The sequence below is a fragment of the Artemia sp. Qi Xiang Cuo genome, chromosome 5 (genome assembly GCF_049724085.1).
Source record: "Artemia sp. Qi Xiang Cuo chromosome 5, ASM4972408v1, whole genome shotgun sequence".
Classification (NCBI taxonomy): domain Eukaryota; kingdom Metazoa; phylum Arthropoda; class Branchiopoda; order Anostraca; family Artemiidae; genus Artemia; species Artemia sp. Qi Xiang Cuo.
The window spans coordinates 13,147,982-13,165,734 of record NC_142798.1 but is presented as its reverse complement, the minus strand read 5'-3'; the positions used below and the strand labels follow the sequence as shown (position 1 = coordinate 13,165,734).

Sequence of the window (17,753 nt, the reverse complement as noted above, 5' to 3'; positions counted from 1 at the left end):
GAAAAGAAGCCTAGCCACACCAAAAGGGACCTGCGGATTGATGAATTGACCATTTCTCCAGATATACGGTCACTACCCGGAGATTTTCCATTCTTCAGCTTATTCAAGGCTGAAAGGATCTCATTCACCGTTGGCTCGTCTTCATTAATGAGGAGATCCAAAAATGGGCTGTCCGATATATCTGGTGGAACAGAAGGGAACGGGCGGTTGAGAGGGCTTTCGAAGTAATCCGCCCATCTATTTTTCCGGTCATCTGGATCAGTTAGCAGTCTTCCGTTTTCCTCTTTTACTGGTCCATCTTGTATGTTGGTCTTTCCGGCGATTTCTTTAGTTAAGCGGTACACAGCTCTCGTGTCCCCACGTCGGGCTGCTTCTTCTGCCATTTTTGCTTTCTCATTGAGGTGCTGTTGCTTATCTGATCTAGCACTTTTCTTCACTTGTTTGTCCATTTCTTTATGCGCTATGTCTTTCATGACATCAGCAAAGGGATTATTACTGAAGATGCTCTGTTTTATCTTCTTGCGGTCTTCGATCAAGTCCCATGTCTTCTGGGATATCCACTGTTCCTTTATTGACTTTTTGAAGCCAACAACTTCTTCAGCAGTGTCTGTGTAGTTTTTTTGTATAGTCATCCAAGCTTTTTCCACGTCTTGTGGTATATCAGCAAGTGTCTTGAATCTGTTCGAGGGTTTAATGCTGAATTGTCTCCTAACATCCTTGTCTCTGAGCTTCTCCACGTCGAAATTTCTAGGTAATTTTGTTGGTTGTCGAGATCTGTTGGAGCGGAGTTTCAACTTGAGTGTTGCTACAAGCAGTTCATGGTCCGACTCGACGTCCGCACTTCTTTATCTCATCATGTCTTTCAGACTAGTTTACCGCCGTCGTCGGATCAGAAAGCGGTCAATATGATTTTTGATAGCTTTTTCTCGAGATGTCCATGTATACTTATGAATATATTTGTGATCGAATAATGTACCTCCTATCAACAGGTCATTCGATATAGCAAAGCTGACTAGCCTGGCACCATTTTCGTTGATAGTTCCAAGCCCATGGTGTCCCAACACCTCGGGGTAATAAGATCTGTCCTGACCAACTTTTTCATTTAGGTCAACTGCCAGGCAAGTGACGTCATGGAGAGGGATGGAGTCTAGGACAGACTGGAGAGTTTCATAAAAATCGTCTTTTGTGGCTTCATCGGCATCATTTGTTGGTGCATAGCAGATGACTAGCGACAGCTTTGGATGTTTAGATGCAAATCGTGTATACAGGATTCTCTCGTTAATCGGCTTCCACGAGCAAAGATATTTTGCTATATTTGGGTTCAATATTGCTGCGATTCCAGCTTCATGTCAGTCCGCTTTTCTTCTGTACAGAACTATATAAGTCGTGTTGCTGTTTACTGCTTTGAGCTTCTTTTTCTCCACAGCCTCTCCATTGTGCTTCGGTCACTGCGAGGATGTCAAGCCGAAAGTTTTCGCACTCTTGTAGAGCTTGCTCAGTTTTTGAAAGAGCCGAGATGGTCCTTATGTTCCGAAAGCCTATTCGTACTGGTTTATTCGCGTTCAGAAATCTGGTCGAGGGGCATGCATGGGTCGTCATCATATTGGAATTTGATCCGAGGCTTTTCACTGACGTTTCTTTAGTATATTCTTTTTCTACGGGAGCAACTTGCTAGGCCACTGCCCAATCGGTTTCTTTGACTCGACTAGGGCAGGGACGCCAATCCCTGATCGAGGAGCTGGAACCCTCGGTGCCTACCCAAGTTGCAGAGGCCGTTGTCCAAGTCTGGATCTTCCGCCCTTTCGCAGTTGTCCTCCTGGAGAGGATCCTCCCACGATGGTATCCTGCAGTACCATACAATTTAACCCATTGCTGGAAGAAGGTTCGCAACTACGGGGACGTGCCCTTTCGCCGGTGTGCCCTGCTCAGTGTGCGTCAGAGGGGCCTTCATCCTCCTCCGCTTGTATTTATGACCCCCGGGCGAGGGTGCCCTAGTTTCACTTATGGACCCCAGGGGCTAGGTTCCCCTTGGTCCACGCCTCCCTTTATGGAGGTACCCAACATATCTGTAGGATATTCCCCTATCCACCACCTTGGGACGCACTGAGTGGCCTGGGGAGGGCCCTCGTCTGAGAAGGTGAGAAGGTTCTTCATGCCATTCGGTTTATTTTTGGACTTCCCTGCTCAAATGTTGTTGTGGAAAGACTTTTCAGCGTTCTGAAAACAGTAAAAAATGAGAAGAAGAATGGGCTCAAAAACGTAACTTTGGCTGCGACGATTTATTTCAAGTATGGGTTGAAGCGTAAAGGTCTGTATACAACTCTATATAAAAAAGTCAAAAACAAAAATAATGCGTGAAAAAGCGATCGGTTGGATATCATTTATGCCAATTCGTACCAATTCAAATAAAAACGAGGCTGTTGCACAAGTAGTAATAGAGAAGAAAAAATAATGGCAAAGAAAAACAAATAAATAAAAATATATTCATATGGCCCAGAATCTGAGATCTGGACCCAGAAGTAGAGTAGTACCTTATATTTCTAGCACATTAAGTTCCTTCCTATAGTATTCTATGGCACTATGTTCCTTCCTATGTTATTCTATAGCAGCTCTACACCTTTTCAAACAGAGTGAGTAGCCCCAAGCATAAAGGTAATACTTCTATAACAGCTCTACACCTTTTCAAAGAGAGTCAGTATCCTCTCACATGGCCTTAAACTTCTATGGATGCCCTAGGAAAACATTTCTATGGCAGCTCTATGCCTTTTCAAAGAAAGTGAGTATCCTCTCACATAGACTTAAACTTCTATGGATGCCCTAGAAACATATTTCTAAGGATGCTCTACGCCTTTTCAAAGAGAGTCAGAACTCTCTCACACAGTTTGACGTAGACATTTTTTTTTTAACCAAAAACTAGAAATTGTCAAATTGCGTATTTAGGAATGATTTTGTAGGAAAAACTGTCTATCACCCATGCATCATCCACTGTTCCATTTCTTTGATGTATGTGCTATCAGACTGGTTTCTGATTTTTTGGACAATTGCCTTAACTTGAGTTTGTTAGAAATGCGTCGTTGATAATTAAAAACTCGAATGCTAAACTCAGACAAACAAAAGGATTGTAACATCTGATTGGTTCGTATATTTTGCATGATATTTCTAAGGTCAATTAAGATGAAGAAGTGTCGGAGTGTAGGTTTTACATCACCAGGCACGTGCGAGGGAATTTTTTTTGGTGGGGGGCTTAAAAAGGCAAAAATGGGTGAACTAAATGAGTTTATAAGACGGATCGTGAAAATCCCAAGGTTTTTTGTACCAAGAATGGACCGGAGGTAGCCTCCTCTACATACACGAATGGATATTGCTAGAAGATTTTAAGACGGGCTTTGTTATTTAAAAAATCGGATGCTAAACTCAGACAAACAAAAGGATTGTAACACCTGATTGGCTCGTATATTTTGCATGATATTTCTAAAGTCAAGTAAGATGAAAAAATGTCTGTGTTTAGGTTTTACATCACCACGCACGCGCAAGGGAAATTTTTTGTTGGTGGGGGGGCTTAAAAGGACAAAAATAGGTGAACTATAGTAGTTTATAAGACGGATCGTGAAAATCCCAAGGTTTTGTATACTAAGAATAGATCGGAGGTAGCCTCCCCTACATACACGAATGGATATCACTAGAATATTTTCAGACGGGGTTTGTTATTTAAAAAATCGGATGCTAAACTCAGACAGACAAAAGGATTGTAACACCTGATTGGTTCGTTTATTTTGCATGATATTTCTTAAGTCAATTAAGATGAAGAAATGTCGGTTTGTAGGTTTTACATCCCCAGGCACGTGCGAGGGAAATTTTCTCGTGCGAGGGAATTTCAAAAGGTTAGATTCTATTTTTATTTTTTTTTTGGGTTGTTGTTTGTTGGTGTTGTTTTGTGTTTGTGTTTTTGTTTGGTTTGGGGTTTTTGTGTTTTTTTTTGTTTTTTTGTGTTTTTTTTTTTTTTTTTTTTTGTTTGGCACTGAGGACGACTTGGCGGAGGTCCTTGTCGAAATATTTGCTTATATTTTGTCATCTTCATGGTTCGCTGGCTCACAAAATCCTCGTTTTTTCACCCTTTTTGACTTTATTTTTCATTTTGTTATTTTCTCTCTTCTCTGAGTTTTCGTTTGTCATGTATAGCCAGTGTGGTCTAAGAATGTATTTATAATTTAATTTCTGATCGCGGGGGGCTGGGCACGGTTGAAGTTGTTTTAACATAAAAATACCCTCCCCCTCATCCAGGGAAAATTCCCCCCTCAAGACAATCCCATTCCTGTTGACTTTTGGAGGGTGTTTCCCCATTTTTCGATAATCAGGCAATTTTCTCAAGCTCTTAGCTTTTGACTGGCAACACTAAAGTTAATGAATTCTAAATCTTTAGCCCGTCTTAAAATACTCTAGCTATATCCATTCGTGTATGTAGGGGAGGCTACCTCCGGTCCATTCTTGGTACACAAAACCTTGGGATTTTCACGATCCGTCTTATAAACTAATGTAGTTCACCCATTTTTGCCTCTTTAAGCCCCCACCAACAAAAAAATTCCCCTCGCACGTGCCTGGTGATGTCAAATATCCATTCGTGTATGTAGAAGAGGCTACTTCCGGTCCATTCTTGGTACACAAAACCTTGGGATTTTCACGATCCGTCTTATAAACTAATGTAGTTCACCCATTTTTGTCTTTTTAAGCCCACCCACCAACAAAAAATTTCCCTCGCACGTGCCTGGGGATGTAAAACCTACAAACCGACATTTCTTCATCTTAATTGACTTAAGAAATATCATGCAAAATAAACGAACCAATCAGGTGTTACAATCCTTTTGTTTGTCTGAGTTTAGCATCCGATTTTTTAAATAACAAAGCCCGTCTTAAAATATTCTAGCGATATCCATTCGTGTATGTAGAGGAGGCTACCTCCGGTCCATTCTTGGTACACAAAACCTTGGGATCTTATAAACTAATGTAGTTCACCCATTTGTGCCTTTTTAAGCCCCCCCACCAACAAAAAATTACCCTTGCACGTGCCGGGTGATGTAAAAACTAAACTCCGACATTTCTTCATCTTAATTGACTGTAGAAATATCATGCAAAATTTACGAGCCAATCAGGTGTTACAATCCTTTTGTTTGTCTGAGTTTAGCATCCGATTTTTTAAATAACAAAGCCCGTCTTAAAATATTCTAGCAATATCCATTCGTGTATGTAGGGGAGCCTACCTCCGGTCCATTCTTGGTACACAAAACCTTGGGATTTTCACGAACCGTCTTATAAACCCCTGTAATTCACTCATTTTTGTCTTTTTAAGTCCCCCACCAACAAAAAAATTCCCTTGCATGTGCCTGGTGATGTAAAACCTACGCTCCGACACTTCTTCATCTTAATTGACTTTAGAAATATCATGCAAAATAAACGAACCAATCAGGTGTTACAATCCTTTTGTTTGTCTGAGTTTAGCATCCGATTTTTTAATTATCAACGACGCATTTCTAACAAACTACTCTCAAGTTAAGGCAATTGTCCAAAAAATCAGAAACCAGTCTGATAGCACATACATCAAAGAAATGGAACAGTGGATGATGCATGGGTGATAGACAGCTTTTCCTACAAAATCATTCCTAAATACGCAATTTGACAATTTCTAGTTTTTGGTTAAAAAAAAAATGTCTACGTCAAACTGTGTGAGGGAGTTCTGACTCTCTTTGAAAAGGCATAGAGCATCCTTAGAAATGTGTTCCTAGGGCATCCATAGAAGTTTAAGGCTATGTGAGAGGATACTCACTCTCTTTGAAAAGGTGTAGAGCTGCCATAGAAATATGTTTCTAGGGCATCCATAGAAGTGTAAGTCCATGTGAGAGGATACTCACTTTCTTTGAAAAGGTGTAGAGCTGCCATAGACGTATTACCTATATGCATGGGGCTACTCACTCTCTTTGAAAAGGTGCAGAGCTGCCATAGAATAACATAGGAAGGAACATAGTGCCATAGAATAGCATAGGAAGGAACATAGTCTGCTAGAAATATAAGGTACTACTCTACTTCTGGGTCCAGATCTCAGATTCTGGGCCATATGAATATATTTTATTTATTTGTTTTTCTTTGCCATTATTTTTTCTTCTCTATTACTACTTGTGCAACAGCCTCGTTTTTATTTGAATTGGTACGAATTGGCATAAATGATATCCAACCGATCGCTTTTTCACGCATTATTTTTGTTTTTGACTTTTTTTTATATAGAGTTGTATACAGACCTTTACGCTTCAACCCATACTTGAAATAAATCGTCGCAGCCAAAGTTACGTTTTTGAGCCCATTCTTCTTCTCATTTTTTACTGTTTTCAGAACGCTGAAAAGTCTTTCCACAACAACATTTGAGCAGGGAAGTCCAAAAATAAACCGAATGGCATGAAGAACCTTCTCACCTTCTCAGACGGGGGCCCTCCCCAGGCCACTCAGTGCGTCCCAAGGTGGTGGATAGGGGAATATCCTACAGATATGTTGGGTACCTCCATAAAGGGAGGCGTGGACCAAGGGGGAACCTAGCCCCTGGGGTCCATAATTGAAACTAGGGCACCCTCGCCCGGGGGTCATAAATACAAGCGGAGGAGGATGAAGGCCCCTCTGACGCACACTGAGCAGGGCACACCGGCGAAAGGGCACGTCCCCGTAGTTGCGAACCTTCTTCCAGCAATGGGTTAAATTGTATGGTACTGCAGGATACCATCGTGGGAGGATCCTCTCCAGGAGGACAACTGCGAAAGGGCGGAAGATCCAGACTTGGACAACGGCCTCTGCAACTTGGGTAGGCACCGAGGGTTCCAGCTCCTCGATCAGGGATTGGCGTCCCTGCCCCTAGTCGAGTCAAAGAAACCGATTGGGCAGTGGCCTAGCAAGTCGCTCCCGTAGAAAAAGAAACGTCAGTGAAAAGCCTCGGATCAAATTCCAATATGATGACGACCCATGCATGCCCCTCGACCAGATTTCTGAACGCGAATAAACCAGTACGAATAGGCTTTCGGAACATAAGGACCATCTCGGCTCTTTCAAAAACTGAGCAAGCTCTACAAGAGTGCGAAAACTTTCGGCTTGACATCCTCGCAGTGACCGAAGCACAATGGAGAGGCTGTGGAGAAAAGAAGCTCAAAGCAGTAAACAGCAACACGACTTATATAGTTCTGTACAGAAGAAAAGCGGACTGACATGAAGCTGGAATCGCAGCAATATTGAACCCAAATATAGCAAAATATCTTTGCTCGTGGAAGCCGATTAACGAGAGAATCCTGTATACACGATTTGCATCTAAACATCCAAAGCTGTCGCTAGTCATCTGCTATGCACCAACAAATGATGCCGATGAAGCCACAAAAGACGATTTTTATGAAACTCTCCAGTCTGTCCTAGACTCCATCCCTCTCCATGACGTCACTTGCCTGGCAGTTGACCTAAATACGAAAGTTGGTCAGGACAGATCTTATTGCCCCGAGGTGTTGGGACATCACGGGCTTGGAACTATCAACGAAAATGGGGCAAGGCTAGTCAGCTTTGCCATGTCGAATGACCTGTTGATAGGAGGTACATTATTTGAGCACGAAGATATCCATAAGTATACATGGACATACCCAGACAAAACTGTCAAAAACCAGATTGACAACTTTCTTATCCGACGACGGTGGAGAACTAGTCTGAAAGATGTGAGGAGTTACAGAAGTGCGGACGTTGGGTCGGACCATGAACTTCTTGCAGCAACACTCAAGTTGAAACTCCGCTCCAACAGATCTCGACAACCAACAAAATTACCCAGAAATTTCAACGTGAAGAAGCTCAGAGACAAGGATGTTAGGAGACAATTCAGCATTAAACTCCCGAACAGATTCAAGACACTTGCTGATATACCACAAGACGTGGAAAAAGCTTGGATGACTATACAAAAAAACTACACAGACACTGCTGAAGAAGTTGTTGGCTTCAAAAAGTCAATAAAGGAACAGTGGATATCCCAGAAGACATGGGACTTGATCGAAGACCGCAAGAAGATAAAACAGAGCATCTTCAGTAATAATCCCTTTGCTGATGTCATGAAAGACATAGCGCATAAAGAAATGGACAAACAAGTGAAGAAAAGTGCTAGATCAGATAAGCAACAGCACCTCAATGAGAAAGCAAGAATGGCAAAAGAGGCAGCCCGACGTGGTGACACGAGAGCTGTGTACCGCCTAACTAAAGAAATCGTTGGGAAGACCAACGTACAAGATGGACCAGTAAAAGAGGAAAACGGAAGACTGCTAACTGATCCAGATGACCGGAAAAATAGATGGGTGGATTACTTCGAAAGCCCTCTCAACCGCCCGTTCCCTTCTGTTCCACCAGATATATCGGACAGCCCATTTTTGGATCTCCTCATTAATGAAGACGAGCCAACGGCGAATGAGATCCTTTCAGCCTTGAATAAGCTGAAGAATGGAAAATCCCCGGGTAGTGACCGTATATCTGGAGAAATGGTCAATTCATCAATCCGCAGGTCCCTTTTGGTGTGGCTAGGTTTCTTTTCCCTCCTCTGGCAAAAAGAAAAAGTCCCCAAAGACTGGAGAGCAGGAACCAATATTAAATTGTTGAAAAAAGGAGACGCGACAGTCTGTGGCAATTACAGAGCCATCAACCTCCTCTCGATACCCGGAAAACTCTTCTGCATAATCATCCTGACAAGACTTCAAGCGGCCTTAGACCCGCATTTACGCGAGGAGCAACATGGTTTCCGACCAAAACAATCTTGCGTCGATCTGATATTCACACTGCACACCATGCTTGAAGAATCAAATGAGTGGAGACAACGTCTATATCTATTGTTTGTTGACTTTGAAAAAGCGTTTGACTCAATAGACCGCCCAATACTATGGAGGATCCTGGTCTTCTACGGTGTTCCTGAAAAGCTGGTTCGCCTTATCATGGTAATGCACGAAGACACGGAATGCTGCGTGAGAACATCTCTAGGAAATACGAGATATTTCAAAGTGATGACAGGTGTCGAACAAGGGTGCGTATTGTCTCCATTCCTCTTTATTCTCATAGTGGACTACATATTCAGACAAATTGATGGATATGGGATCAGAATTGCAGGCAGACTAGTCCAAGATCTCGAGTTTGCAGACGATGTTGGATTGATGGAGAAAGAGAAAAGCAAACTTAAAGACTTTTTAAGCTATTCAGCTGAAAGAGCCGAGCAGTTTGGGTTACATATCAACGCCCCCAAAACCAAGGCGATGTCAACCACTAACTCACCGATGAATATCCAGCTTGGGACTGAAAGCATAGAGCAAGTCACCGAATTCCGATATCTGGGTAGCACAGTCTCGTTTAGTGGCGATTCCGAAAAAGAGCCCAGAACACGAATAGCCCTGGCAAGCTCAACATTTCAACGACTTCGACCAGTCTGGAGATCAGCGAAGTGCTCAGTCCAGCTAAAACTTCGCTTTTTCAGAAGAAACGTCATTTCGATCTTGACTTACGTTAAGTAATGTTTAAACTCACAGCTGAGCAACAAACACGACTCACTGCATATGAAAACAACTGTCTTCGACGTATCATGAATATTAACTGGAAGGATAGAATAACAAACTTGGAAATTCACCACTACACAAGCCAGCCTGATGTCGCTGATGTAGTCAGGCAACAAAGATGGCGCTATCTTGGCCATGTTATCCGTATGCCAGGATCGAGACTACCGAATATGCTCTTTCAGTGGCTCCAGACGACACGCGTCGACGGGGAAGGCTCAAAAACACGCTTCGCAGGATATATGAGCGGGACAGGAGAGCCCTTCATGCATCCTTAGTCCCTGAGTGGGAGGAAATCTACGCCACAGCTCATTTCCGGGATGATTGGAGACTGTTAACGGGCACCCTGTGTGCCTCTGGAGGTACAGGAGGAGCTAAGGTCTAAGGTAAGGCATGATGAACATTAGTGAACTTTAGTACTCCACTTGGCGTCTTGATGGACGCCACCCAGTTTCAAAAATCAATCGGGTTTCCACCACTGAGCAAACAGTCGTCTGGACTAAGCAGCATCAATACCCGCCACTCTTTTTCAACCAGCCGAAAATCCCACGAGGGGTGTCTGAACTTTTGGCAAAAAAGCCGTAACGATAGAATATCACCATCCGATGTGACTTTTGGGTCTACAGTATATACAAAGTTGTAAATACCGTGAACAAATGGAAATCGATCGACTAGCTGGAACACAGCTTCAATATATAATTTCTGGGCAATCTCCTTGATGCTCTTGCATTTCTCCGTGAACGTTGTATCTTTAACTTGTAAGGAAAACAGACAGGCGATCGGTTCTGGTCCCATATAAACCTTAGAGGCGGGTAGAAACAACTCTTCTCTTTTAAGGTTCTCTTTCAATTTCTCTCTCAATTTCTTCTCTTTCAATTTGTTTCACATAGTCTTTTACTATGAAATTGTGATAAAAGCTCTTCACAACTTCTAACACTTCTTTTTTAAGCAAGTAAAATCGTTAATGTGCATACTTGCTTCTATTTGTATTTTTCTATCCCGTCGCCTCCACGTTGGTTGTTTTGTTTCAAATTTCGCAGGTCTATCCAAGTCTGACAAAACAATAACGTTTGTCAATCGCTTTTGTTGAAATCCCGCCGTTGTATCCAAAATTCCTATTTCCATAACAAAAATCCATAGGCTCGGCAAGGAAAAAAGGGGAAAATCCAAATTTAAAGTAGAAGTAAAGTACTAAAGTAGGTCTAGGATTATTAGAGGAGAAACATTCAAAATAAAGTAGTCTACCCTAAGCTATAGTAGAAATGGAAGAACTGCCTTCATTCCCCGGTTATAGTTTGTTTAGCACCCAGAAGAGCATTGAGGGTAAAAAAGGAGTTTATTTTTGATTTTGTTTTGTTTAAATTGACAGGTGAAAAGGCCCTTCGGCACTAGCAGAAGAATATAGTAGGATGAGTATTTTCACTATCTAATCTTAAATTTGTTCTTACTTAAATTTTTCTCTCAAGGCTCCTTTTAAAATTATAAATTTTAAAATTATAATTTTAAAATTTTTAATTATAATTATAATTAATTATTTAATTAAATATATATAATTAATATATTTATATATTATATATTTATATATTATTATATTATATTATATATTATATATTTATATATTAATTATATATTTAATTAAAATTATAATTTAAAAAAATAAAATTAATATTATAAAAATTTTCTAGCTGACGAAAGTCACTCTGGGTGTTTGACTTTATTTTTACTTCAGAGCATCAAGTATCCAAAGTTTTCCTTTTGTTAGCTTTTCATTTTCAGCTGGTAATAATTGATACATAGATAGATATTTTTGCCTGACTATCGAAAGCTGTTGTGGCCCTCCTGTCTATTATTATGACTTTGGCGAACGCAATCAGGCTGAATAAAATCGAAATGAAACAACATGAACATGTAAATAATTTCGAAGCTATTTACAGAAAAGTTGTATCAGGATAGAGCTAGCAACTCCGAAAAATACAAAAATTCAAGCATTAGCGCTCCTTTCGTAATAAGTGATATTGTTTTTTTTACAAAAATAAATATCCAGCAGGGAAATATTTCGTTTTACATAATATAACTACAAAATGTACCCCTTTTTTATTTTATGTCCCACGTTTCTAAAATTTATAAATATTTGCCTTCTTACGTTATTGTATCCAGGCACTTGGGAGTATGTCCTTTTGACATAAAGTAATTCAAGTTGGCAACCCTGCACCCAATCAGTCAGTTTTATTAACATGAGTAAAAAAATATTTAATTGTACCACATTTTCTAAGGTGTACCAAGAGAATTGAAAGATCTTCCTACGCTCATTGTTGTATAAAGCAATGGCTAGAACTATATTAAATTTTTTTTTAGTTTTACAATTTAGACTAATTTTTTATTTTTTTTTAATCAGTAACTAAACCGCTATAATTTATTCCAATTTAGGGCTTTATTTAATCTAATTTAAATAGAGGTTAAAATGTTTTAGTACTGATTAATGAGAATTTTTAGCATTCGAATTAAACAGCCATTGTGTTCCAGGAATCGTTCATAAGGAATTGGGACAAAACGTCAAAAATTTAACGTAAGGACAAAGGTCTTGAGGAGGGGCCAACCCTTTTTATATGCGTGATAATTTCTACTCGTTTTAAGGTTTGATGTTACTCTTTATTTTGAGTTGAAAAAACCGTTTTTTATAAATTTAATTTCTGATCGTTTTTAAATAATACCGGGAAATCCGGCTCCCCCTACAAGAAAAATTCCTTTCTCCTACAGAAAATTCCTCCATGGAAAGTTCTTTTCAAGTAAAATGTCCCTCTCCTCCCTCACCGGGGAAATTTCCCCCAGACAATTCCATTCTAGCTGAAAATTCCACCGAAAAAATTTCTTATGGATGAACTCGGGTGAAAATTATTTTTAGCACACTTTAATTTTTGATGGTTTTTAAAATCATGCCAGTAATCCCGTCTGTGAAAAAATTTTCCATTAAAACCAGCAAAAGGGCATTTTCCAGCAAATGTTCTTTTGGAGGCGGGGGTGTGCAACAAAAAACTTTAAAAACGCATCAAAACTGTGAAATCGATATCTACTTCCTTATGATTTCTGGGAATAATTCTGGTCTGCGCTGTTATTATGAAAGTAAAGAGTAACATTAAACCGCAAAAAGAAGTAGAATATAATTTGTATAGGAGGGGAACTGCCCCTTCATCATCGCTTCCTCCACCTCATGATCGCAGAAACTTCGGAGCGTGCTCATTGGATCAGAAATTGAGAGTTCTAGTCCTTTTTTTTAGAGTGCAAAGGGACTAGTGACCAACCAGCCGCGTGGGGGTGTTATTTTCCGAGGGGAAATTTTCCGCAGGGAGAGGGGGGAGAGGATAAACGCCAGCCACCAAATAATCGGGTTTCTCAATTAAGGCTGTTGTATATCCTCTGCTGAAAGTCCAGACTTCTTTTTTTGCTCGATCGCCTTGTATTCACGATTGAAATTCGTTCTTAAAACATTAATTTTCTTTTTTTGTTCGGAAACTGTATAATCTGGTCTCAATGTCTTTACCGTCAGATATATCCTGCCAAATGGTGGACTTTTTATATCATAGGCAGCGCAATACCGCTGCCTAAGTAAAGAACGATGTTGGCACAGTGTATTATTTTTTTTTTTCTTGGTCTTAGACCAGGGCACTTCGTATCGAAGGAGTTGTCGTAGGAACTTCAAAAAGGGCTCATTCGATTGAAAATAGAAAGGGCTGATGCCCTTTTCAATAGTCGACAGTGATTGGAGGGAAACTAATGACAAATGAAACTCAGAGAGGAGAGAAGGTAACAAAATGAAAAAACAAAAAGGGTGAAAAAACGAGGATTTTGTCAGCCAGTGGCGAATCATGAAAATGACAAAATATAAGCAAATATTTCGACAAGGACCTCCGCCAAGTCGTCCTCAGTGCTAAACAAAAAAAACACTAAAATCTAACCTTTCGAAGTTTACCCTACAAAGACAGAACAGACACTGAATAAAAACCAGGCAGAAATCAATGAAAATGAATTTACCAAAATGATTGGGCAAGGATCTTTCACCTTGCAATAGTTTTAGCTCGTCTACAATTTCGGTTTTCATTAGATATGCAAATAGGTTCTTTTACGTTATTTCGGGTGAAAATATTGATTGAGTCCTTCAAGATTAAACTGTCGTAAATTGGGCTTAATGAAATATCTCCAGTATCTCTATTTATTGCTAAATTTTGGTTTATATATTTTTTTATCTCAATTACCTCTTTAAAAGTTTGTGGTACGCCATTTACAGTTGATATTAAGGTTGCCTCGTCAAACAGAACTAGATGGGTCTGATTTACGAAAATATGCGAAGCCAATGCCGAATCAAAGTAATATCAACTGTAAATGGCGTACCAAATCCTCGTTTTTTCACCCTTTTTGTTTTTTCATTTTGTTACTTTCTCTCCTCTCTGAGTTTCATTTGTCATGTATAGCCAGTGTGGTCTAAGAATGTTTTTGAGGGAAGCTAATCCCCCTCCCACGCCCACCCTCCCATTTGCCTTTATGTTTAAAAACTAAATGTTGCCTTACGATTAAATCAAAATGCACTGTGTTAATGCTAATTCCCAATAAGGCATCTCAGCAGTGTCCCAAGAACGACTGAGGGCATCATGTTCAAACCTTCGGGGCTACTTCTGCTCTTAAAATTTAACCAAATCAATATAGCGTAAGTGTAGGCCTATCCAAGCTATCAAAGAAAGTAAACAGATTTTTGTACGAATTGTATGAAGTTTTCCATTTCAGGTCAACTAAAGGAGGTATGAAACTAAATTAAACACTACTATTTGTGTCCGGATTTTTAAAAGGGTGTATGTTGTTGAAAATTGCTGAAAGTTTTTCTCCAGCATACAAATAGCAGGCCAAACTATAAAATCTTAAAAAAACGAAAAGATTTAAAGTATTATTTTCTTTTTCCCTGAAAAGACAATGTCAGTATAAAACGAACAGAAATTAATTAAAAGAACATTTTCACAAAATAAGTTCTTCAAAGAAAAGTAAAGAACTCAATTAAATAAAAAATGAGCAAAACTAAAATCAAATAGTCTACCAAGCGTGAAACTACCACAAATCAGGATCGATAAATAAATGAAACCCAAAACGAACAGAAATTACAATAAATAACCGAGTCAAACTCAAAACGAGCAGAAATTAACATAAGTTGGGCTCAAAACCCCTATGCCTTCCCAAGGCCAGAACATAATTTGCAGTTTACTGAAAAAAAATACAAATGAATGTGCATTGTCAGTTTAATATACATATACTGAAATTTAGTAATCAAAATGTTAATATTATTTCATTTATTAAAGTTATAAAAGTAAAAACATTTATAATTTTTTCAGTTGGTAGTTTATACTTTTTTCAGCTGATTTGTGGTAGTTTCACGCTTGGTAGATTATTCGATTTTATTTTTGCTCATTTTTTGTTTAATGGAGTTCTTTACTTTTCTTTGAAAAACTTATTTCGTGAAAAAGTTTTTTAATTAATTTCGGTTATAAAAGTCTTTACTTTTAACTTTCCATAACTGAGGATGATCCCCATCTATTAATAAACAAATAAACTCGCGCTCCACATTTTTGCTTTCTTCCGGTAGATCTTCCATTGTTGTTGGCGCGTGATTGACGCAATATTTGAACAAAACTAGTCTAGACAGTAAATCACTCTCGTCAACCCATTGAGTCCTTCAAACTTTCTATCAATCACCGTCAACGCTGGACACAAGCGTCAAGCAGGTTCCTAGACGGTCAATCATACTTGAATTAATCAATTGACGGAAGCTTTTGATCAAAATGATTGACCGTCTAGGGTGTCCTTTAGGTTAATACTAATGATGTATATCAAAATATGATGAAAATACAATACTTTAGTAACAAAATTATCGAAACTACAAAAAAGAATTATGGTAGGGGGGCCACACAGAATGCATTATATTAAATGTCTCTAGGCGTCTACCCCCTAGAATATATCCTCCCCAGAAAATCCCCCTCTCCGGAAAATATCCTCCCGCGGAGAATAGCCGCGGTATCTATAAGGTTTTGATCAATATGGAACTTCATTCACCTAATTTAGACAAGTTTGATAATATGTTCTATTCCTTAAACGGAATAAAAATCCCCTAATTGAGTATTTTTGCTTAGTGGGGGGTATTTTGAGGTGACTGGTTTGTGGTTACGCTTCTTCAGTTAAGGCCGTACGCAGCGGAGGGGGGGTTATGGGGGTTTGAACCCCCTCCGAAATGTTCCGTTCTGACTCGTAAGAACGTAACAAAAATAGATATAAACAAATTTTGTATGCGTTTTTTTAGGTCTTTTTGTGTTCCCCCCCAAAAAATAATTTTTGTTTGAGTAAAACCCCCTCTGAAAAAAAAATCCTGGGTACGGCCTTACTTTCAGTACATGCTCCTATCAGTATATGCATGGCAACAGGCAAACTACCGTTTTGCAAATGGCAACTTTTAACGTTTTTATGTCAAAATTTGCATTCCATTCATGCAAATTGAAATTCATGTCTAAGTAGGAGTCACATTCCATCTTCTGAGTAAAGGAGGGATAGGTGTGCAATCCCTGTCTTTTCTACAGAAGAACTAAACAAACAAATCAGTAAATTTTGACTGAGTTGGCCAATTTTGAGTAATTATGAATTTCATGATACCGTACTTGTTCTAAAGAAGAAATGGTGGAAACAGGGCTGTAGACATTGAGAGGGAGTGGGTAATCAGCTTGGGAAAACACTAAAATATTAAATAAAAAGCCTCAGACCCCCTGAGTTTCAAGCCTTATGGGTTGTGTAGTACTTCCCTATATTTTCTACTACCAAAGTTGTAAAGAATTTATAAATTGAAATTTTTACTGCAGTAGCTTAAAGTATTCAAATTATTGAAACATTCTGATAGTTTCTTAGAGTAGAAATTCCTTTTTCAAGGGAAGCAGCAAATGAACTAAATATTCCTTTTTCGCTGCAGGTCAATACTCCAATGATGAATATATTTTGGTTTGTCCAAAAATAGTGGACAAACCTAAGGGTCAAAGGTCAATGCTGCATTATATGTCTGAAAATTCAGATGAGTCTCTCTCTCTGTATGATTAAATAAAAAAAACAAGTTTTTTAAACTGAAAGTAAGGAGCGGCATTAAACCTTAAAACGAACAGAAATTATTCCGTAATGAAAGGGGCTGTCCCCTCCTCAACGCCTCACTCTTTATGCTAAAGCTTTTTATTGTTTAAAAAAAGAATTGTGACATAGAGTCAAACTTTAGCACAAAGAGCAAGGCGTTGAGGAGGGGACAGCCCCTTTCATAGACGGAATAATTTCTCTTTGTTTTTAGGTTTAATGTTGCTCCTTACTTTCAGTTAAAAAACTTGTTTTTTTATTTAATTTCTGATCGTTTTTTAGTTAATGCAGTTTTTATTTTGGCTCACCGTCATTGAATAAGTAAACAAAATTTGCATAAATTTTTACTTTTCTTTTGCTAAATGGCTGTCTCTAAACTTGCTTCTGACGTAATTTACAAATTAACTTACGTAACGAACTTCTATATTCGTATATTTTTCTTCTGGCAAAAAATACAAAGTTGCAGATTTTTGCAGATATGAGCATGAAACCTATGTAATAGGGTTTTCTGATACGCTGAATCTGACGGTGGGATTTTCATTAAAACTCTTTCACTTGTAGGGGATGTTTCCCCCCTCTTTAAAAAATTAGGTAAATTTTCTCAGGCTCGTAGCCTTTGATAAGTAATACTAAACTTAATAAAATTTATGTATTTAGAATCAGTATTATAAGCCCATTCTTTTGATATATTTCTTGACATCAAAATTCCGTTTTAAATATTTTCGATTACTATTGAGCCGTATCGCTTGTTTTTTTTATTGTTTTTTTATTACGTATATGTTATTACGTATATGAGGGGGTTCTCCCCTTAGTGAATACCACGCTCTTTACGTTAAAAGTTAAAAAAAATTTAATTCACAAACCCCTGAACCGCAAAGGCCGTTTAATTAGAATAGATAGCTCTTTTGAAAGCACTAAAAAAAACTGTAGCGTAAAGAGCGAGGTATTGACTTGGGGGAGAACCCCCTCATATACGTTATAATTTCTGTTCATTTTAAGTTCTAATGTTGCTTCTTACTTTCAGTT

General features: G+C 38.9%; 1 protein-coding gene across 1 annotated transcript; it reads left to right on the top strand.

Moving 5' to 3' along the window:
* Positions 1-1,221: 1,221 nt before the first annotated feature.
* On the top strand, positions 1,222-9,548 carry LOC148951825 (uncharacterized). Its single transcript, XM_089089079.1, has 2 exons — positions 1,222-1,348; positions 7,255-9,548. Exons 1-2 carry the CDS (start codon positions 1,222-1,224, stop codon positions 9,546-9,548), a joined length of 2,421 nt encoding a protein of 806 aa, XP_088945205.1.
* The last annotated feature ends 8,205 nt before the right edge of the window (positions 9,549-17,753 follow it).